The sequence below is a fragment of the Pleurodeles waltl genome, chromosome 4_1 (genome assembly GCF_031143425.1).
Source record: "Pleurodeles waltl isolate 20211129_DDA chromosome 4_1, aPleWal1.hap1.20221129, whole genome shotgun sequence".
Taxonomy (NCBI): Eukaryota; Metazoa; Chordata; class Amphibia; order Caudata; family Salamandridae; genus Pleurodeles; species Pleurodeles waltl.
In genome coordinates, this window is record NC_090442.1 from 561,874,952 (window position 1) to 561,899,482 (window position 24,531).

General features: G+C 41.4%; 1 protein-coding gene across 10 annotated transcripts in view; it reads right to left on the reverse strand.

Moving 5' to 3' along the window:
• Positions 1 to 24,531, reverse strand: part of FOXP2 (forkhead box P2) — a 261,065-nt gene that overhangs the window by 122,869 nt on the left and 113,665 nt on the right. For 8 of the 10 annotated variants that reach the window (XM_069228942.1, XM_069228948.1, XM_069228946.1 and 5 more), the window contains exons 4-6: positions 10,799 to 10,936; positions 9,560 to 9,742; positions 4,125 to 4,281 (exon numbers count right to left, since the gene is read on the reverse strand). In XM_069228942.1, coding sequence (XP_069085043.1) covers positions 4,125 to 4,281; positions 9,560 to 9,742; positions 10,799 to 10,936 — 478 coding nt within the window. The remainder of the gene's footprint in view (positions 1 to 4,124; positions 4,282 to 9,559; positions 9,743 to 10,798; positions 10,937 to 24,531) is intronic. The other 2 variants (XM_069228950.1, XM_069228945.1) reach the window with 1 other exon arrangement.

Consider the following 24,531-nt stretch of genomic DNA (forward strand, 5'->3'; position numbering starts at 1 on the left):
CAAAAGACCAAACTTACATTTTTAAAAACAAATTAAAACAATAGCTTGCAATCAAAAATGAACTATGATCTCACTCTATATTTTAATATTCCTACCAATTTAGTTTTAATAGGCAACCAATCCATTTATTTGGAATTAATCACAAATCGGGTTATGAATAAAGAGAAACTTATGAAGCTTATATTGTCTCTATGTTATAGAGGAACAGCTGATGGGGACCATAAAACCCAGAACCTATTGAGAAACTTTACAACTTTATTAATCAAAGTATTACTGTTAAGTGAAATTGAAACAGTAAAGTTTCTATCATGTTTTAGTTTAAAAGGTTAAATACTTAGGGCCTCATTACGAGTATTGTGGTCCTAGGACCGCCAAACTCGCAGTGGCCATCCAACCGCCGCAATCTGGCAGTCTGAATGCCAAGTTGCGATCAGGATCCTGACAGATTGGCAGCTGTGAAAGTCGTGGTCAACCATGCCAATGCCAAGTTCAGCACCACCGTACTGATCACAACTTTCCTTTTTACCAGTCTTTTAAGGGTGGGATCCCTGCCATGAAAAGGCTGGTGGAAATGAAGAATTGGGGGCGACAGGGGAACCCCTGCACTGCCCATGACCATGTCATGCCGAGTTCTAAAAAAAACATTAAAAAAGAAAAGGGGGCAGGGTAGGAATACCCAACCCCACTAGCCTTGGTGCAGGGATCCCCTCTAGGTTTAAAATCATTTTTTTTTTTTAAATCACAAAGAAATCAGTGGCTGGCTCTGTGGAATTCTTAGTGATTAAAAAAAATGTGGTCTCCTGCATTTAACAATGTTTTTGAACCCTCCCCAGTTGGTCCAAGTCCTGGGGGCACTGTGGACTAATAACAGGAAGGGGGCACATAGGGCCCCCTCCTAGGGCTTAGTATAGTCCCAGGGACCACCACCTCCCTGGGCCAAAATGTATATTGGATGCTGGCCTAGGGTACCAGCACCTCCCAGGGGCAAGTTAAAAAAATTAAATAATGAGGAGGTCCTCACTGGGGCAATATTAATAAATATAAGGAGGGAGACAGTGCTGCCCCCCTCCTGGAGCCATATATGGCCCTGGGGACCGCTACACCCCAGGGTTGGCTCCTGCCACCTTCTGAAGTGCCCACCCTCAGGAGGTAGCAGTATTCTTTTGCTTGGCGGGAGCTGACAGGGTAGGCGATGAAAACATTGCTCTCGCACACAGGGAGCTGCTCTTCTCCCTGACTTCCCTCGGTGGGTAAATGCTGTTTCTTACAAACATTTGAAAAAACATCCCTTCTTTTAGAGGGAGAAGGGAAGGAAACAGTTTTTTCTTGTGCCAAACAGTACTCACACTTGACAGGCTAATTTAAATACTATATACAATTTACTTTTGCATGAAATTTGCTCTGTTGCGAAACTTGTAACACACAACTTTTGCTTCATGTTTACAGTATGTATGGATATATGGGACAGAAGGAAACAAGATGCTATTTTGCTCTATGTTTACATGCAATTGAATGGGGCAAAAATATTCTTAAACTCTTAAACCATGAAACTAGAGCTAATATTTATTGACTTTTGACGAAAGGTAGTGGAGCAACTCACCTAGCTGCAGTGCCCTGTGTCAAAGAGAAAGGGCAGGAATGCATCATATATATATATATATATATATATATATATATATATATATATATATATGCAATACAGTGCATTCCTGCCCCTTCACACTGCACTAGTGCCTTTTTGGCTGCCTAGCGTGAACGCAGGCACCCTTGCACCACTGTGCAAGGATGCCTGCGTTGTAGGTAGGGTTGTTTTTATGCAGGAATGAGCCCGTTCCTGCAGAAAAACAATCCTGTGAGTCTTTTACCTCTTTCTATGTATGATGCAGAATGCAGCACACATATAAAGAGGAAAGAACAAGAAACAATAACGATATTTCTTCTTGTTGCATCTCCCCTGGGGAGGTGTAAGGATTTGGTGCATCCCCACATTTACAATCTCTTGTAAATCTGGGATGCGTCAAAATACATGGGTGTTGCATGGAAACACCCACCACAATGCCCACGGAACTCCTCCTATCCACAGAGTAAGGCAACACAGCGATTTGTGCTGCTTTGCGTTACTCCATATCTACGAGGCCTTTAAAACCATACAAGTGGCTGTGCATGGCCTCATAGATATGAGTTGAAGGTTGGCGTTGCAGATGGTCACAAAAAGTGACACAATGGTGCTGTAAGGGGCTCATAAGTATGCCCCCTGAGTTTGAAGCAAAGTGAGTTTTCAAACAAGTTGAGTAAACATTGCAAAGTCAATTTACTCCATATTTTGATGCAATACACTGTTAAAGTCTTTTCCTTTGCCGTAAAACCCCACTATCTGAGAAGAATGATTAAAATAAACAATGAAGAACTGATATATGCAGGGAATTTTTTGCATTGTCTCTCCTTAGTTGTTGACCAGGTGCAAAAATGTTAACATGGAGTAAAATGTGCTTGCTTCAATCCGTAATATGGAAGCAAGAGAAATAATATTGCCAACATATGTGTTCAATTTTATTGTAATTCCTCAAATTTATGAAATGCGGCCTCACATGCCAATAGGTGGGCTCGCCATGGTTTCACACAATAGCAAGTAATAAGAATAGCCAAGTATCTAAGAATATATATCTTTTGGCTAAAATATTTTTAACAGAATATTCAAAACTCAGCATTGAAGACATATACCAAATGAGTGGGATATGAATCCTGTTTATTGCTTGAGTTCATATTGATAAGAATGAGAATTGGTTATCGCTCACTATTGCACTTAAAACGTTATTTACATTTTGATAACTCTCCACTCTTAGAAGAGTGTAGGCTCTCATTGTTCTTTTGCAATAAGAATTTAGTCAAACTAATGAGTGTAACTACTTTGCTGCTGGTGAAGATATCCAATACAGTAAAGAATAGTTCCCACTGTAATTTATGAAGCAGCATCTTCCTCCAGCAAGTGTAAAGGAAAGTGCCTAGGTACTGGGCACCATAAAGTGCTCTAGCTGGGCAAGTGCTACACGTTACATACAGGCCTTTCTGACTCCTGTATTCATATACTTTACCAGGCCTGTAAAAGAGTGGTACATTTGTTATAGGATCTAAGAAAAAGAGGCCACGTTTTTAGCAGGTAACACACTGAACTGGTGTCAGGTGAGAAAGCATCTGCCTTAAGGTGGCATAAGCAGCCCTGTAATAAACTTACCAACCCAAACCCCAGAATCTCCTCTGTATTCATTCTCAGGAGGTTCCTAACAAGACGGGCAGCATGTGATTGCTCTCTGAAAAAAACGACTTTCTACTTTGAAGACACTGAGATCAAGCCACAGCTCATTCATCCAAATGTTGTAATGTGCCCTCATCGCAAGTGAGGCCAATACCCAGACGTGTCTGTGCACGCAACTCAGCGGGAAAAGGATACTTCTAACTGGTTATGAGGTCTCTTTTATTCCCAATGTGTGTGCATTTATCTGGCATTATCGGGAGATATTCTTTTCTTTTATCTGGTGCGTTCGGATTAGGAAGTCAAGCTGTTCTGAGGACTGGTGTACTTGCTAAAAACATGGCTAGTGATGTGTGTGCCATGCAATCTCAGGTTTTCTGGAGACGTTTAAAGACTTGAAATGTTTACCTCACTCCAGCAACGTAATGATCTTAACGACAAGTTGCTAACCTTAAAAAGGAACACAGTTTTGCTACTATTGCCACTTAAAGTTTTATTTTTTATTTTTATCACAAGGCCTATAAGAGTGAGTTGCACATTTAAATGAATTGAAGCTACGAGTTAAAACAAAAATCAGAGGGAATAGCCATGAAAATCTTTGGACACTTCTGGTCTCTTCCTCAAAGTAGCAGTGTCGGGGTTGAATAATTACACAGAAGAGACAGTGCCGTTTAATGTTCCCCATAATAAATTGTAGCACAGGAGCTCATTTGTATATTCTTACATATTGATATGTAAAGGCAGCATGTTTCATAGTTGCAAAGTAACCTGAGTATTCAATGATGCGATTAACTGTACAAAAGAACGGAAAGGGTAAGCCAATGGAATTGCTCGCTCTGAAGAGTGTTGGCGATGAGGCGCAGTCGTTTCTTACCTTGTGGAAGAGGCTGAACAGGGAGCGAGGACTGGCTAGAAGGGATGGATATTAATCCCTGCCGCTGCAGGTTCAGCAGATGTTGCTGTTGCTGGAGTTGTTGCATCTGGAGAAGCTGCTGTTGGAAGACAAGCTGCTGGGCCGCCAACTGCTGCTGCTAACAACATAAATCAAGAGGAGAATTAAGTCTCCATTGAAAAGTGGAAATGGAAAATACAAACTGAACTTGTATGTCTTTGATCATAGTTTTCAAATAAAATGTTGCTCGTAAACAGTAAATATGCATTGGCATTTTACGAAATATTGACCGAGCAAGATATAAAGGGACAGGAAATCCCCATTATGAGAGCCCTGTTGGACTAGATGCACGTTTTAGATTCCTGGAAGCAAACCATTGGCTTTAAATTCAGCTTACCAGAGGAAGACTCGTTAAAAAAATATGGTTTTAAGTAGGATCCACTAAATATGAAGTCAGATACACAAAACATGTATGTGTATGCAAGTGTTGTGCGCACATTCAAAGAAAAGTCTTGCAACCTGTTCTTATTGTTCCATTTTTGTATTTATTGCTGAAAAGTATTTATACTGATAATGTTGTGCATATCAGTATGACAGTACAATAGGTAATTATCTGGTTATGTACATAAGTGGTGAAGAGGATCTGTTGTAAATGGAACAACACACTGCAGGCACTTTCATGTATTAATGCATTTTGTATAAATATACTCTATACAATTAAGACCACATTTATGTATATGTCATGCAACACAGCAAAGCATGTAAAGTTGCTGCATTGTGTGAAGAGAGAGCAGAACAGTGCCATTTCCATTAAAATATGGCCCTGCTTTGCCTTCTCTCTGCGTTGGCCCATTTTGGCTACCATGCTCCAATGACAATACCTGTGCATCACAGAGCAAGGGTATCTGTGTTGGGGGAAGTATAGGTTTTTATGCTGGAAGAGTTTCCTTCCAGTACAAAAAGCATTTCCCGCTTTGTATGTGTGCTGCACATGTGCATATTGGGAAAAAACAAGGAAAATGAAAAAAAAAAAAAAAACTCTTACACCTGCTTTTAGGAGGCGCATGATTGTGATACAAATTTCTGTTAACAATTCTATTTTTAGAGGGATTTGAATCAAAACCCATGGGTGGTTGCATGGGAACTCCCATATACTAACCATAGAGCACGCCCTTAATGCTAAGTAATGCATGAAAGTGCACTGTGCAGCTTTGTGTTACTTTGAGTTACATTCCAATGTAAATTTGGATTTCCTTTGAATTGTAAATCCACCCACAAATCTATGCTTAAGGATTTTGCGCTAAAAAAGTAACTCAAACCTGACACAAAGTGTTTGTAACTCTGGGCCTCAATTTTACTGTGAGATGACAATATGATGCCATGAATGCTGGTTGTAGGTCTGATGCCTAGGCCACAATACTATCCATATTTTCAGTGAAGTACTAAAGTATGACATTAACTCATGATGATTGGAGAGTGTGATCAGCTGATGGAGGAGTATGAACTCAGAGATAGTACACGGGCATTTAGAGTTGTTTTGAATGTGACAGTGGACAGATGTTACACTCTCCATTGAAGAATTTCAGTTAGAAAGTGCTAGGAGGCTTAAGTTTGTGCATTAACATGGGCTTAGGTTTTTCCTCTCCTTCACCATCAGGTTTTTCCTGGTGGTGACAAAGAGAAAAAAAGGCATTCCACTGTCCTTCCTAAATAGGGCAGAGTGTGTAATGCCCTTCCTCTGGTAGATCCAAACAATGTTTAATTTGTAAAAAATAATTAAGTACCAGGGCCCAATGTATTACTCACTGGTTCACTGCAGCTGGCATAATCCTTGCCACTTTAAACTGCAGGTTTAAGTTCCAGTTTGCTATATTTTTTTGCATATATTTAATACATTTAATGTTTCATTAATGAAGGTTGCACACACAGCACCACCATGTGGTGGTTTCTCATAAACATGTGCCGGTGTTTACACATATGTGAAATTGCAGAGCACCGGAAAACACCAGAACAAATTAAGCACTGGGTCCGACTCAATCAGCCATCGAGGAAGTATTCTATCAGGGGAAAAAAGGGAGATCTGTCAATGGAATACCCAATCTCTGACAATCTTTACACAAGGGTTTGGCTGGCAGGGCAGTCCCTAAGGTTTTTGGTGGAGAATAACGTTTAACAAATCCTAACTCAGGCCCTAGGTTTTCAACTAAAATGTTTTCCATGGCGATCTGCTTGGTGTACTGAGCCTCCACCCTATTGTGATGAGCCTGAAATTGTGCCTTGGTCCTGGTCAACCGTAAAATGATGTTTCTGACTGCCACTTTCCTTTTCCAGACACTTTATGCTGTAAAATTTTAAACATTCATATCTCTAGTTTACCTGTCCAATTTTAATGATTGTGTCTTTTTGCTCATTAAATCTTGCTCTCGGTTTGTAAATTGGGGTTGGCATTTTGGTGTGTGTTTAAAATAGGTGGTACTGCTCGAATTTAACTTTTTTTTTTCAAGCAAACTGCCTGCTGCTTGTGTTGAGACCTCACAAGGCTGTGTTATGAACCTGATAAGGGTTCCCTCATCCCAAAGTAAGAACCTACTTTCTAACAGCATGAGTGTCAAAGTTAAAACACCCCTATAAACCCCTGAAATTCAATGAAACAGTACTCCAGCAATGATAGCATTTCAATCGCTAACTGTGTTGATTAGAGATTTGGCAATCTAAAATGGCAGGCAGTTTTGCTAGGTAAAATGTCTTCTCTACCCCGAGTAAACCTTAACCCCTAAGGCTGGTTTAAGGAACAAGGACCCTCAAGATGGCTGTTGACCAACACAAATATGTACAAGATGAATCTTGCTGGCGTTTAGTCATTTATGTGATTTACAAAATATATTTTAGCTGAGACAAAGGTTTCAATGTTGTTGAGTGAATGTGAGATGAGTCGCAAGTCGGATGCTACACAGGAAGGCAGGGCTGTGAGAACAAAAGCATGTGGGACCACAGAGACTTTCAGCACTGCATTGAATTATTCTTGCAAACAGCTGGGACACACAGAGAGGGGCAAATGACAGAAAAGGAGAGATATGTGCTATCAGCACACAGATAAGAGAACCCGAAGAAATGTAAGTGTAAAGTGAGAAAAAAAATAAATGGCAACATGTTATACCTTGAAGGATCCCGGGAGACACTATAGTTTAACTGGATTTCTTTGAACACTGAGATATTGTGCAGAATCTAGTTAAACGTTAAGAGTAGGTCCATCCAAGGATGATGTCAGTAACACCGAGTGACGAGTGTTGTAAGACAGCGTTATCAACTGCTTGCATGTGATGCGTTAAGTCTAGAAAAATGATTAAAGTTTATTGTGAGGTGACAGTTGCTTGAATTACTAGAATAAGTCAGTAGGATTGTGCATTACAGGGGTAGTGGTGAAGCAAGTGAAAACTAGGTGTTCAAGAACCTTAGACAAAATACTAGTCAAAAATGATAGTTGATAATGAGGTGATTTAAAAACATGAAATCGCCAAAAACATTCAACTATTTCCAATAATGGACATACATGTATGGTTGGTCTGTACAACTGTCAGCACATCCCTTATTTACAATAAATACACTGACATTAAGGAATAGGCATTGCCAACCTTCCCCTATGGTTACGGAGAAGGTGTAGGCCATGCACCTTAATGAACTCTCTGTGAACTGTTGCACCAAAGCACATCTGCACTCATGATATATCGAACTGCTGCAGAATGTTTTTTTTCTTTTACCCTTCTGATAAGGGTAGAAATAAATCAGCCAGTGGACAGTGAAAAACTGAAAATAGGGCTCTGAAGGAAACATCATCAGGACTTCCTCTGTGACGTTACCAGGAGCAGAAGCCTCTTGCCATCAGCAACTCTCCACCCTTGCTCTACTGCAGATAGCAAATCCAAATACCACCTGGGAATGGGCCATGCACGTGAGCCAATGCATGTTCTTTGGGGTACAAGCAGTACAGTGCTATATTTCAGAGCAAAGTACCCTTCAATGTGAAGCCCTTCTTTAGGGAATTGAGAACTTATGCAATATTTGCAAAATGCACAGATCTGCACAGACCTTCCTTACACTTTGCCGCGCTGAGCAGCTCTTTGAGTATCGACCCCATATACTCTTCTTCTGAGCTCAGACACATGAGTAAAACTTGCTGCGAAAGGCAAGCCATTGTCACCCGTTACAGTTGCTACTTAAATAATTTAAGTAAAGATGTAACTGTTTGTTTGCAGCAATTTGTGCCTCAAAGTTTGATTTCACTTTTTCAACCGAATATGTTAAATCCCACCCAGATATGTGCTCCCTGGTGCTCTACTAACAAACTCGGCTAGGCGCCTTCATGTCACTGGCAGGTCACTGGCATATTAGCTGTCTTTCTCTGTGGAAGCTGTAATACACAACAGCTAGTTTTACATTCAAGAAAAAGTACTATCCTACCACACGTAAAAGTATTACTTCAAATTTTGTCGGGCATTACAAGACAAATCAGAGTTCTTTGGCCTCTGGAGGATACGGCGAGGCAGTCACACTTCAAAGAAAGACAAGCTGCTGTGGAAGACCTTTCTTTTATAGTTTGGGGAAAAGCGAAACTTCTGATGCGCTCACTGGAAAACAGACTGCATAATGGAGCAAGTCATGTGGATTGCCCAAAGCCTCGAGAGAAATAAGGGAGTCATTTCCATTCTGTAGTTGATGGCTGTCTGAACTTCTATTCACAAATACAACCAGAAACAAAGCCCCCGGGAGTGCAGAACTGTTTCCTGTATGCTTGCATAATGGCCAGCTTGAGGACACTGTGCACCATACCTGCTGATCAATTCGACTCCTTCAACATGTTTTGTTTGTATAATGTTTGTATTTCGTGCAGTTTGCTGACAAGTGAAAGCTAGGATGGAGAAGCCGACTTGTCAGATTGATTTATGAGCACATCAAATTGTAACTTTCTTCACGCCGGTCCAAGTCTGCAGAAGCAGTTCATTAGTCAGGGACTGCGACTTTGAAATCTCTGCTCTACCAGTTTTTGAACAATAGGGTAAATTTGCATGATCTCTGAGTGGTGGCACTGTGGAGACAAGGTCCCCACGCCACATTAGATGTTGTCTGAATACCAACTAATCAGTACTTTGTACACCACACAGGATGCTCTTTGTACACTATGATCAATTAATGAACAGCATATGACACTAACATCGCATAATAACATTCAAGGTCCATCTCTCTATTGTACTGAAATAGGCATCATGACAATAGTGTCGTCTCCGCTTCTATATGATGACAACATGTATCATTGTAGCTACAAAAGCACTTTTGACAACACAAGCCTTATTAACAGGATGTCTTGTTGCACTGCCATCGGACTCACCTATCAGCTAATCTAAAATGTATTTCAAACGTACCTCTTTTGCTTGCTTTCCGGGGTGTTGCTGTTGCTGTTGTTGTTGCTGCTGCTGTTGCTGCTGTTGATGCTGTTGATGTTGTTGCTGCTGCTGTTGCTGCTGTTGTTGTTGCTGTTGTTGCTGCTGCAAAAGCTGAAGATGTAACTGTTCTTGCTGTTTCTTGTAAAACTCTTGGAGTTGTTGCTGAATAAATGATTGTATGTTTAACAAATGTAAATGTTTCAAGTCCTACAAATCACCTAAAATCTTCTAAACTCTCATACGGTAAACTTGCCATTAGTTTACATGTGTGCAGGTAATTGCACTGGAAATTCAAACATTAACTTGAAAGAGACAATCAGTCACATGAAATTTATTGCACCATATTTCCAGCGCAGATAACTATGCCTAAATAGACAGCTATTTAAAAAGTCACAATAAGAGCACAAACATAGCAATTCCCAACTCTAAAATCTAAATTGTCTTCTAAAATGCAAAACACATACGTTGGGTATACTCGACCACCCTCATGAAACTAGGAATACTGAGTGAACTAACAGACAACTGTCTACTACTCAATAACATGTTAATGAATATATCGACCCCCCTCGGGGAAAGCCAGGTGTGATCAATCAGTAAATCACACACCAACACGGGTTTGGAAGCAGCCATGGGAATCACTTTAACAGATACATTCACGATCTGACCTATCACAGCTGAATATGCCTTTTCATTAAAAGAAGTACTGCCGCTATCCCAGTATGATGCACTAAGAAGTGACACTGCTTGTCCCGTTAATATTACAAAGGAAATGGTTAACAGTTCATTTAGCCTTATTTTACAGACTGCGCTTAGCTTTCCCTTTTAAGCGTCTGTTGACAACGTTCATTTTGAAGTTAAACCAGAAAATACAATTATTTTAGTCACATGGTCCCCTTCTGGCCTGTGCAGAGCCTGGGGTGATCCGGGGCTGTGTTTTTCACACTTGTCCATCTGAACTATGTTGTACAGCAGGCTTCAAAGGACATGGAACATGAGACTAACGCTTGCAATTGTCATGGCTAGCTTGCTTTTGCACCAAAGGACTTGTTACATATGCAGCTACCCTTCCCAAAAACAAACTGTGCCCATAATAAACCTGAGTGTTATACATCAAGTGTGATGTATGGTATTTAACTTTGTAAACAGCAGGTGGATCAAAATCCCATCATACCACTAAAGCAGCTTCCGCCCTGGAGCAGAGCAGGCAGAGCACATTACCTGCTGCAGCATCACTGCTTGTTGTTGCTGGAGAAGTGCTTGGAGCTGCTGTGGAGACAACACCTGCTGCTGAAGAATCTGCTGCATTTGCTGAGGGGTGATCACCTGCGGAGTCATCATGGCCACCGACACAGGAACCTGCACAGAAAGGAAATATAGCTCTTCAGACTCCTCTCACGTCTCCAGGAGAGAACACAGAGAAAAAAAACTTTCCAGGAGCAACTTGCAGCCCGCGGCGCCCATCGTGGCTGCGCACTGGGCTGAGTCCTGCCACCGTGTGTGGGACACAGCTCTCACGAGTGAGCGCACGCGGAGACAGCACCATCAGGTGACCCTTACAAATAACATGACCACGCAGGAGCTTTGCGCAACAATGCAATATGAATACGGCCGTGGCACCAAGGAGTAGCTGAAACGATTCAAGTGCTCCGAATAAAGCGAACAGTTGAACGGAAGGTCTTCCGCGGTTTTTACAGAAACTGCTCACCGCCGCAGCTATCGATACTTTAAGAAAATGCTATCTTTGTTTTTAACTAGAAATTGCCTAAGAATACGTACTCGAACAAAGACCGGCGGCGAGCCACCATGCGACGTTGTGGTGTGGTAGCCGAGGCCTTCTGGGGCACTTTCGACAGTCTTCCAGTTCTTTTCGGCACAGTCCTGCAGATCTTCCCAGGGCACCAGCTAAAGTTTGCCCCTGGAACTGTTAAAGAACGCTTTCCTTTCAGGGCAATAGAAGGCGCTTTCCTTCCTTTCTGTGCTGCCTGCGCGCTCAGAGAGAGAGGCGAGCGGGAGGGAAGGCTCGTTTGAGTGCCCGAGGTATGTGCTCAGCGGCTCTTGCAGATGCTCTGTTTGAAGGCATTGCTAGTACTAAGCAGCACATAATCAAATAGCTTGTCAGCCTGCCAAGTTTGCAACCTTTGAAAAAGCAATCACTTTCTTTTCAGGGAGAGAGGAAGCCACTTCATTCTCTCAGTAAATAAAAGCAATCATTGTTCTAAATACTGCTTTGCGGCATGTTAACAGCATCGTGGCTACAGTTATCAATAAATCCCACTGAAGTAGCGTTTGATAGAATTGAATGTTCCCGCGCTATACTCCGTGTTTTGCAACAATGAATAGGAGGAATCCCAAAGTCGCATTCACAAGAGATGCACACCGTTCTTAGACTTCAGAACACGCTATGCAGGATTCATGAACGGCTGATTTGATCTGAATCTAGCGTATTTGTTGACTTAGTGGGTATTTGTTTTATTCCTGCACCTCTGTACCATGCATTACGGTTACACCGCCCTACAAATGCTGAAATAACACGGGGAACAGAACGAGCCAATCACTGCAACTCCAAGCAAAGGCATGACTCCAACACTGGCGTCTCTAGAGGGGGGCCCGATGGGGACCCGGCACCAGCTCTATCTGCCCTGCCCCTTCTTGGCTCCCTCTACCACAGCAGTTGTTTGTGCTAGGGAAGACACAGAGAAAAAGACACTGCACCATGCCACGCACACTTATTTGCCCAACACTGCTTCAAATATTTGAATCTTATTTTGTATGTGTGTGTAAATACTATATACTTACAAACCCATGTATGTGTGTGTGTGTGTATATACACGCATACACACAGAAATATATATATATATGTACATATACATATATACACATACAAAGTTAGATGTAAACATTTTAAGCAAAAACATGCACTTCCACACACAGGTACTCACACACTCTTTTTACCACTGACCTTTGCAAGTTGCCCTATCAGTTTTTTTTTTTCCTATGGCCCAATGTGTGCTTCCCTAAAATTAAGTTCCAGAGTCTATATTGAAAACCTGCCTGTGCACTCCTGCGGCATTGTGAGGGCCCTGATCCTCACAAAAGGGACCAGCACAACACATCACCTTTTTACAACTGTGAGGTGTCCAGAGCCAGTGCAGACATTTGAACAACTATCCTTCTGGTGGTAACAATCTCATAGGCCCTCAAAGCATTTTCCAGGGAGGGGCCTGGTGCTTCAGTTACCTTATCAGAAACCTCACCCACTCCGTGAATTAGAGCAATACACACATAGCAGTGCAAGCAAAGGATCATCCCCATCCAAAATCTTTTCAGCAATGTAGGATGGCAATCCATCCGTTAAAAACCCACTGACAGTCGCTTGCCTGGCGATGCTGAAGTGCTGTGTGGGTTACAGAAAAGCATCTGGTTACAGGCTGGACTGCTGTCTCCGCCTTTTCAGCCAGATAAGAGACATCCAGTCACAGCTTCAACCACAGTGATGTGTTCATTTGGGAAGTTAATTCTCCCTCAGCTCCACATGAACACTGACTTACAGGCAAGGCAGCAGTATCGCACCTTACAGTGACTGTCAAGAAAGTGGAGACAAAGGATGCATGTCAAGCTTACGAGAGTGTTCATAAAGTACGTCCATATAAGGACTAATAGAAGTTATAATTACAAATAAAAGTGCAGCATGGAGGCCATGGGCGTTCTGTTCATTTTGCTGAGAATTCCTCATGGAAAAGAATGACTTGAACAATAATCTAGCCTTGTGTGAAGTGTGGAAAGCAGGGTGTGATGCAAAATAAAGCAGAATGCAATGCAAAATGACCCCCATGTCACGGCCTTCCCACATCTTCTCCCATTACAATGCCTGGAGAACTATACATGGCCTCATTTGTATCTAAAAGCCAAAAGCTGAGCTCAAGCATCCCATAGCGTGCTAAAAGCAACTGGAATGTAGATCCAGAACTGAAAACACCAGTATATGACAGATATACCTCTTTTTCGCATTTCTAAACTCAGTTTTACTAGCTCCATGAACGGCCACTGCATCTTTCTGGAAACTAGTTTGCTGGACTCCCTTAACTGCTACACACTCTCCTTTCAGATGGGTCTTCGGTTATTTGTAAACATTCTCAGAGAGATTAAAACAGGCTCTGTTCACAGTTTGCAATAACACGCTGCTCGCACCCCTGATGTTGCTGAGATTACAGGTGGCACGTTCACCATTCCCTATCCTAAGGGCCACAAATGAAATTTCTAATCTCACGTGGGCTAATCAAGCTGCTCGGGTTATTTTACAAACATCTCTGGTTTGGGCCTTGACACGTCCTTGTGTTTCTTTCTTCTGAAAGCTAAAGTTCTTCTCTTTGATTAGCAGAAACATTTGCATGGTCACTACACATTTTGCATTTGATAAATCATTATGCATTAGCGCTCTTGATCGCCTAGCTTGACTAATCCTGATGAACTGAAATCACAGCTGAAGGTCAGTTTCCCATCTCAGCCGCATTCATATTCAAACAAATGCGCCCCATTGTTCATTAGTCTCCCAACACATTCGGCAATAAGGAATACATCACTTTAATGTTTCAACACAGCCCATTTAAAAAAGTGAGAGAACTCGATTTATTACAGTAAAGAACAACAAAATTCTGCCTTCAAACAGAAGGCAACATTTGGTGACATGTTGAACAAGCTGAATTTTTATCAAATAATAATGGGAACAAAACAAGTATTTTCAAATGATCGCACGCGGTTCTTCATGATGGAATCAGTTTTAGTAAATAGTTCATTTTTAAATGCAATGTCCGATCAGCTCACGAAGCTCATCAGTTTACACTGATCAGCTCTGAAAAAGGAAAAAATACTCAAAATTGTTCGAACACGTCATAACTCTGCTGATAATGCATCCAGTTTATTAAGTATGTGCAAGCACATTTCACGGCAAAGCAATACTTAAACTGTAGACAAAGAAAAGAAAACAATGTGGCTTTCTGATAAGGTTAATGGATCTAACCAAAATAATATTCATTTCAACAAAAAGGGGAGCTGTCCTAATAAAAGACAACTCGCAACGACAGCAAAATAAATATGAGTAGGAAGCGCCTTTCATGCTTTCCTGGGCTTTCTCCTAGATTGATGGATGATAATCATCTTAATTTCACTAGTCTCCAAAACAAAGAGGCCGAGAAGCAGCCCGAGACACTAGCCCATTCATCCCAGGACCCTCACAATGCTAATTCCAGCATTTAGCTGCATGGCTTTCTGCTTGATGCATCAGATGAAAGTAGATAAGTAATTGCTCTCCTGGTTCTTATTCTTCACTGACAACCCATAAATTTAATTTTACACACACACACATTCATTTACATTTTCAAGTATATGACATGATAATTGCCAGAGTATAACACCTCCATTCCTGTAGATAGAGCAACCAGCTGATTGACAAGTGCGGTGAATAGAGAGAAATGGTGGTTGAATTACAGATTTTTTTTCTCAACTCCTGGAAATTACACTCGGAAGGGCTAACAGTAATAAGCATTTATGAAAGCATCTCACCATAAACATCTGCGCAAAAGTGAACATCACAAGATCAGCATTTACAGCCTGCCAGATCCAACACCCTCCCGCTGCCTTTTCAACTATGCGTGGAACCTTGTCACTGAATATCAAAATTACCACTCTCCTGGCAGCAATTTATATATGTTGAGGAAACTAAGGTCTGCCCTTGACATTTGTGATATCTAATGACTACAGTGGCTTTCAGATAGTTTTACGACCAAGCTATGTAAAGTTTAACTACCAAACAATATGCAAGAGAAACATATAGGGTTCATTTCATTTCTAAAGAAAATACACTGATGACATTTCCGGACTGAGATACGCGAATGTGAAATAGTCAGTAGCCACTGGCTCAGAAGTGTTCCTTGAAAAGGTGTTAGCCTCTTGAAACATCTCCTGAAGGAGTGTGTCCTACTCTGGTTTCCGGCTCACCACAGAGAAGCCTACAAACTGACTTACTTTTCTATGGCTGCAAAGTTCAAGAACGAAACAAAGCGGCCTAAATTGGATCCTGATGAGAAAACATCACCAACTTCTCAGAAGAATTTCAGATCATTAAGAGGCTCTCTGTGCATTTGGAGCCACTGATGAGGCTCTCTACGTGACAGAGGTGAGCCTCAATGGAAGCCGGCTGGAAGAGGCGGGAGAAGCGAGCTGGATCTGCCGAGGCCCTGTATCAAAGGCTCGGCAATTACTTTGTGCGAATACCCCGGCTAATAAGTGCAGATCAATGATGGCTGCAGCTCTGCCAACTTAGGTACTGCTCAACATGCAGTGCATTAAAGTAAACAACAGCAACCGAGAAAACTCATCCAAGGGCCCCTTCAGAAATGAACTTTCCTGCTGCAACATGTCTTTCAGCGGTGATTTATTCAGAGGGCCTGGAGCACAGGCATATCCCTTCAAACTGCACTCCTTAATAAACGAGTGTGCTGTCTCCATGATAAAGTGTGACATGTATAAATGCGCACATTCAACAACGCCGTTAGTTCTTTAATGATCATATTTCAACATGCTGTTTTAGCAGCTCCAGCTTCACCCTCCACTAAACCCTAATAATAATATACGAATAATTTGTTTTAATCTAGTGCTTCATACCGCACTACTCTAATTTCTAAGCACTGTAAATAACTGATGGCATGACATTTTAAGGCAACAAATTTAATTGCACTCAATTTACTGACTTTCTTAAAGGATGGAAGACTAAGTGGGCCATGCCGGCTACAATTTGCGATCTGCCAACCATCACATGTTTTAGTGGTGAACCTTTTGCTTATCATCACGCAAAGATGCCTGTTTTTCAAGCTGGGAGGCTAACAATACTGAATATTACATCATTAAGTTTGATGTGAAATTGAGATCAAAGAGCCAGTGTTTAATTCACAGGAATGTATCTCTTAGCAGCACTGTTATTTAGTTGATTTAATTTTCAAAAGCAAAATAGAAAAGCATTAGCTTCCTAGAAACAGGCCATTTCATGGCCATGTTTACAATGAAGTAGCAATAGGTATAAACACCAGGGGTATCCTCTAGTCGATATTGGCAAAGGCAATACACATTCTGACCGTGGTTACCTCAGGTTGACGTACCTACATATGAAAAATGTTTCGATATTATTGGGCCTACATCATACTTGTCATCTTGGAAACATGACACACTTGTGCATTGTGTCTTTGATTAAGAAAGTCTTTAACAGAAATTGGGGACCACACTTCATGGGAACACCAGATGGAATAAACATAATTCTTACATCAGAGTTCCAGCCTTCTCCTCATTGATGTGCTGGAGATGTAATCTCTCTTTACACCTGTAACGACTTATGCCAGCACATATAAAAAACGGAGTAATTGGTAGCATGTGTAATTCGATTCGTCAGTGTAGCAAGTGGACCATAACTTAAAATCTGAATATACTAGGTGCTCCTGTGGGGCGTAGACCCCAATTTATGTTGAAGAAGTTGTCTCTCACAGACCCCCAGGGCCAATCTTTCAGTAGTGGGTCTAGTTTCCCAGGTGAGGAGCACAGACACACTCTAGGTCCCTTAATATACAATCAGTTTTCATATTAGGGCCAATCCACCTTATGCACACAAAGTTCATGCCCCCGACGCTGCAGGGTTTTCTCTTGTGCATACCTTTCATGTCCCTTCCAATAAGGTTTCAGCTGCATTTAGGTCTTAGAGAGAGTTTTCATGACATTAAGGTCGGATTTGATTTAGAATAACTGAGCACCCCTCCTTTCAGCTCCCCAGATTCTAAAAAAGAGCCAAGAGGTAATATTTTTCTGGACACATGACTCGGTGTCATATTGCAGCAGGTACTGGGTGCAAAAACTGTTGATATAATCGCCAAGGACAAACGTGGACCGTGAACAGAGGCGCTAGCTCTGTCTGGAAAAAACTCTCACTTTAACCAACCAGATCCATTGAAACGATTCCGGCATTACAGGTAATGCCAAGTGCATCAGGTCAGGCTCTTCATAGAATGACATGCAGTAAATTACAAGTGCTTCAAGCAGCTCGGTGAATTACAGTTCATCATGCTGAAAGGTTTCCCGCTACAAGACTACTGATATCAGATCTAGCAGTTAGGATCCAATTAACACTTTGGTCAGAATAATCAGATTGCATGTGTAAGACTTGTATAATTCGTTTATTGCTTCCATGCATCTTCTGTCAGTCCGAGCATCTGTGGTGCTTCTTTTAGCGTGCAGAGCCACTGTTCCGCTTGCCTTTGGGTGTTATTTAAGTGCTGTTGCAGGGTTGTGATGGACCCTCTACGTTCCAGCAATTTGCATCTTGTAGCCTGTAGATATTACAGAGAGAGAAATTGATTTTTTTTTGCTGGTGGTTGTGCTCAGCAGGGTTATCAATCCAAAGTGTCTGAACACTAAATCGCAAGCAATTTTACTAAGCTTATTATGATTTGTTCAAGAAACACAGTTCTGCCTCGTGATCTTTGTGTTTTTTTTCCTTCTCAGCACTGAGCAGCGTAAATGACATATGCAATGACATTTACATGTGTACTGTCATGCAGAACTACCTCCCGCTACACTTGATCTATTGCTATGACTGAATGAAAGAGCTTTCCAATTCTGAGTTATCATTTGTGCGCAGACTATGCATTATCTAAGGGTTTCTCTAGAAACACTTGTCTTCAGAGCATGCTTGTGCTTTACATGTTGTTACTTTATGAGAAGTTACTCTCTGTAATGCCGGAGGAAAGTGGATCAGAACAGGAATAAGAAATGACACTACCCATGGATGCAAACTCACGCTTGGGTAAGTGGCAATCCAAAATAACTTAACATCCCACATTTTAGTGAGGGCCATTTAAGAAATGTAGGGCCTCATTATGAGGCTGAAGGTCTTGAGACAACCAGCCTCGTGGTGGCGGTCCTAACTGCCGCCAGTTTGGCAGTCCGACCGCCAAATTAAGTATTTGGTGGTTAGACCCCCAAATGACCACATCTCCTCCTGGGAACAATTTTACTGATGGGCTGACGGTGGTCCAGGTCGGAGTCAGCCAGTGCGGCGCTCAACTCAGTGGCACCCTTCTGATTGTGACCTGGTTCTACACCAGACGTTTCATGGCGGTGAAACTGCCATAAAAGGGTGGTGGAGAACAGGTGCAGGGGGCCAAAAGGGGGCCCATGCACTTCCCATGCACTTGGCATGGGCAGTGCAGTGGTCCACCTGCACAGCACCCTGTCAATGGGCATTGCAAGAGTGCTGGTGCACCCCGTGGGTGGCAGCATTGCCACTGGCTCATTTACGAGCCAGCAACAACGGTGCCTTCACTTTCCCGCTGGGCTTGCGGGTGGAAACCTTGGTTTCCGCTTGTCAGCCAAGTGGGAAAATCGTAATGGGCCTGGCGGGGAGGAGCAGTAACCTTCCTGTCAGAAGTTCGGGGGCCAGGTCATCCTTCCTCTGAACTCATAATCAGGCCTATAATGTTTTTGCGTATTTGCTAAACTAGTGACACATTCAAATACAGAATTTATTGATCTATGGTTTAACAAAAAAATTAACATTGGTGAACTTGGAAACCCACAATTCCTGCTTGGTCAACAACAACAATTTGACCAGGTTAGGTAACTGATCATAGAACAAGCAATCTCAATTCTTGGCATACTCAAAAAATATTATGCTGAAAAGTTAACCACAACTTTCTCCACCAGAACACTCGCTTTAGAGCACTGAAGGGCACCATAGTTGGGGATACCTTGATGCATTTGGTGATAGATTTTGAATTTGTATTGTCACTCAATAGAGTGGAGTTAATGCTCCAGCAAAAGTGAACAACAGATTTTAGTCACAGATTACAAGTTATTACTGCAAGAACAGATCACTGTTTATCCTATTCACGTCAGTGACATTTGGGACTCTTTGGATAAAGCTGCAGTGAGTCCCATCCACATTCACCACTTCATAAAATGGCTGACCATATGTGGCATGGTTTAGGATCTAATATTTTAGTGCAAATGCTCTGTAAGTGAAACAGTAATTTTACTGGGAGATCAAACTTTTGCATGGTATAAAATCCAGCTTGCTAGAGATGCAGGCATTAGTGTAACACATGAGAGCAGGTACCTTTATTAGTCGTGTTGGCCTGGTGATCCTACAAGTCAGGTGTAAGAAGCTGTGGTTCACATCCAGCTTTTAATCAGATTCCACTACTTAGAATTTCAGAGAGCTGTCAATTGGCACACCACTAGAAAAAAAGTGTTTCCTCCTCTGATGTGCACATATTTGCCTTGAGAGAGTTATTGAGTGCCGTATATGCAACATACAGAAACACAGTGAATGAAGATCGGGACTTTCATGTTTCACTTTTTAAAAAGGTAATCTTTATAATTCCTTCACGTATCACTTACATTCTTGTTTTCCTTTTCTAAAACAAAGTGGATGTAAAATGGTTTCTATTTTAATAGATCGTGAAATGGACCCTTACTTTTCCTACACTGAATAAGCATCTTGCCCTTTCTTTGTTAAGTTTTTTTTTTTTAAAGTCAGCCATAGTCTCTACTGCCAGACAGATAGGCCTGGAAGGGACCGGTTGTGTTACATAGCAGAACCGTGGGCTACTCTCACTGGCTTGTAAGGAAGAGATCCATCATATCATAGAACATTAGTGTTGACTAAAACTATATTTTATCAGTCAGTGCCACTAAGATAGTGGCATTTTTTAAATAGATGTCTATCTGCCAAATGTTGAACTTAACTGATTATTCACCCAATTTAACTAGACATTCTCTTAGATCCAAGACATGTTATTTTCATGTCCCTTTCATGCGTGTGTTGTTTAAAGCTAGAGTTTCAGGCACAATGTTAATGGATCTATCACCTTTTGATTTAACATTTTGCAACCACATGTCTGTCTTTGTGGGTATTTTAGCTGTGAAATATTGCCATATTTAGCTTTTTATTCTACTAATGTGTTCAACTAAACTTAGCTAGTAATTAAAGGAATGGCACACATTGTATTGTCATAGGAAAAATTGCAGCATTTTGTTTGAACCACATCTTGAAATCTTTGCCCGTGCTCTCTAAAATCTTATCTGTCAAGGCATCTGCAAAACCATATCTGGATATAAACTGTGTGCCCATGAGCTAGCCCAATGCTAGGAAATGTAAGCTTTAGGACCTCTGTTGGAAATGACCATCTTTTGCATGTATTCTCCCTGATTTTTGTCTTCTTTTGAAAAAAAAATGCTTTCGCTAGCCATAAGGCTTTGCACACTTTATCCCTGCTAACCAGTGGTAAAGTGCATGTGCTCTCCCCTTTAAATATGTTAGAATTGGCATACTCCAAATTAGCACATTTAATTTACTTATAGGCCCTTATTAAATGGTACTACATATACCCAGTGCTTGTAAATCAAATGCTACTAGCAACACTCATTGTGCCAACCACTAAAGTAGCAATGTAAAACATGTTTCCAGGCTTACCACTGCAGCTTGGCTGTGAAGATGTAAACTGCTGTTTCGATCTAGCAAAATGAAATGTTTCCAGGACTACACCGTTCTTTTTAATACCTACGAACAGTGCTCAGTTTGCAAACAAGAGAGTGTCTGTGCCTGAAGCTCTGCTCAGAGCCCTGTGGGTTGTGCAATTACTTAATAGCAAGGCTGGTATTCTTAAAGACACCTCATGTCTCTTTAATCCACTACCAGACACTCCCTGCACCCTTATGCCACTTTTGCCAGTCCCAGCGTTCCCCCTTTGGGGTTGTTTTGCAGACTTTCTCTTCCTCCCTCTTTCCAACCTGCGTGTTTTTCCCTCTTTCCTGTTAGAAAAGGCAAAAGAGGAAAAATAAGTGTCAGCTCCCAAAATAAGTGACAGGGGCCCCCTCCATCAACCACCAGCTCAAATTAAGCACTGCTTATAAGCAACCCCCAAGGTAGCCCCTAAAAGCCCATATGGCAGGGTGCATGGTATTTAAGAAGCAGGACATGTACTGTTTTACACGTCTTCAGAGTGGGAAACTTCCAAACTTGTTTTTCACTGTGGTAAGGCGGTTTCACCCACTAGTTAACCCTGGTTTACACTATTATGCTTAAAAACTGGTAAAATCAGTTTGGAAATGACTAGAAAAATGGTTGAAGGACTCGTTTTAATAGAAATTTAAAGGCCAACTTAATGATCAAGTCAGAATTTATTTTGCTATTTTGGAAATGGTACTTTTAGAGAGTGACCGTTTTCTTGCCTAGTCAAACGTTTTCCTGCCAGTGTCCATCTGTCACCTGACCCTTGGTGGCTTCTCTGTTGTGAAAAGTGTATCACTCACAGGCAGTGGACAAAGGCCACAATGTGTTTAGAGTGGGACTCCTCCCTTGAGAGGATGATCTCAGAGTCTGTTCCCCACTCCTCCTAGGGCTCTAAAGGGTGTCTATCTTGTCACTGGCATATGAATCTTACACCTAGGCCTGCCCCCCTTCACTCTTGAGTTATACTGGCACCAAAGTGGAAGTAGAAGAACTGACCAGAACTGATTTAGGGAGTGGACAAAGGGGCTTGTGACACAAACACAGGTTGGCAATGGGCAGAAATGTGGGCCCCACAGACCTGTTCTCAGAACACTCTTTGACCTGCAAAGATCAAAAGCAGTACTGCCCTGCTGCCCAGAAACCTAAAGGAAGACTGGATCGTCATCTTTGAACTTAGCAACCCAGAAATGACTCCAAGGGTCAGTTGGGTGACTTCCTGTTTGAGCTAGAGGAACACAGCATGCTTTCAGAGGCCTCTTTGTCTGTAACTGCCCAGTTGACCAGTACCAACTGGACATGTTCTGGACCCTGCTGATGGTCGCTGTTGAAGTGCATCCTAACCCCCAAGTGGTGCCCCCTGTGTTCCAGATCCAGAGATGGTGTGAGTGCACTCCTCCTATTCCCAAACTGCCAGAAGTGGGAGTTAGAAACTTTCTGCCAAATGTCTTCCTAGAGAATCATCAGACCAGAATTGCTGTTGAAACTTCAGCCATCAATGCCGAATTGTGGGTCAGATTCAGCTTGCTGGTTTGCTCCACTGAAGGAGCTCTGATTTCAGTAAAGATTTTTAGTCCAAACATAGAGGACTTCATCGGGACCAACGGCGATCAGCATCCGATCAACATCAAGACCTTCTCGAGCACAGAGTTTGGACTTCACCTGCTCTGAGCTTTCTAATCTTTGTAAGCAATGGTGCCAGGGCCATGCTTTTCAGCAACCTGTAGTCATTGACTCTCACTTTGGAGTCACCTTGTAGATTGGCCCACCAATAACTCATCAACAACTACTTTTTCTACATAGAAGTTTCTAAGACAAAAGATAAACTTTCCTCCTGGACAAACCGAGTCACTGTATCCAACTCAGGCTCCATCATGGTCAGCAGTAACCTTTGACTTTGACTGGGTCTAGCACAATCAGATAACTATGGCTGGTGTTTTGTTCTTTTTTGTATTATTTTAATTCACACTTTAAACATTCATATCTATGGTGCTACCTTTTGGATTTTAGTCATTTTAGTGTAATTCTGTGTATTACATTTCATTCTAGCTTTCTAGGTTGATCTGGAGTTATTCTTGTGTTATGTTTTCACTTTATTACCCTTTAAGTACTGCATAAATACTTTACATATTGCCTCTAAGTTAAGTCTGAATGTTTTGCACCAAACTACCAGAGTGTTAAGTGCAGATTTATTTAGTGTACTTGGTGGTTCACCTCAATAAGGATTGTGATTAATATTTAAGGAGGGTTCTCACCCCCTTAGCCAATACTCCAATTTTGAACCTAAGCATTCAGCTGAGATAGATACCTGTTTACAAAACCACAATGTACTTTATATTCTACATGTTCCTAGAACATGTTGAGATAGTGCTTAGCTACCCACATTTCCAACACCACAATGACGCAAGATCTTTCCAGGTTTTTTGAAGACATGAGGATGTACTCTGACTCTTGTATATTATTTAGCATAACCTGACAAGTATTTGTAATACACTACATCTGCATTCAGTGAGTACACAATGTATAAAAAAAATGTTCTATCAAATAAACAATAATTAATATGGTTTACATTTCAAGCCTAAATTACAGATGAACTAAATGGCCAAAACGGCCAGAAATATTCTATAACTCTTTGGGAAAAGTCATGGTGTGCGCACTGATAATGAAGCAGCCTCAATTAATATTTGGATATTAAATAACCATGTTAAAGGGTGTAAATGACAAGATCAGGCAGCACTTTTACATAGAGCCTCCTAGCTATGTAGGTATATGACTCATAATTCCACCAAAACCATCAATGGGTTCTGGAAATGTTTCCATTTCATATAATTAGTTTTCATTTGTGCTTAATGAGTTGTCTCTGCATCTTAATATATTTCCTAAACATGTTTTGTATACCTTCCTGTACAGGGGCTTGTCATGCATCCTAACAAATAGTTAGCACGCCTACATGTGCGACACTAGCAATGCTATAATTGTTGAATACATAGATATATCAAGGCAAACCAGTTACCTGGTTTTGCACAGCACTTTTGATGTTCATGTTACTGACCCAGTCACTTAACATAATGCATCATCAGTAACACTGGAAAATTATGGAGGTGACCATCTAGTTAGCACTTTGTGTATGGAATCAACAATTGTGTGTACCCCTTTTGTTCAACCTTTTGTGGCCAGCAGTACATCGGAGTTATTTCAGTCAACAGCTGAATTTACCTTAAAGCTCTGACAGTGTCTAAACTTCTATGCCCTCTCCTCCCGTTCATAAAGCAGTGCAATGATACCAGGTCATCAGACACTGACAGTCACTGACAACGAATATAACTTTAGAATAAGAGAATATTTCAGACAGTGAATGAAATACAATGGTAAAACCAACATAACATGAATTATTTGGCATATC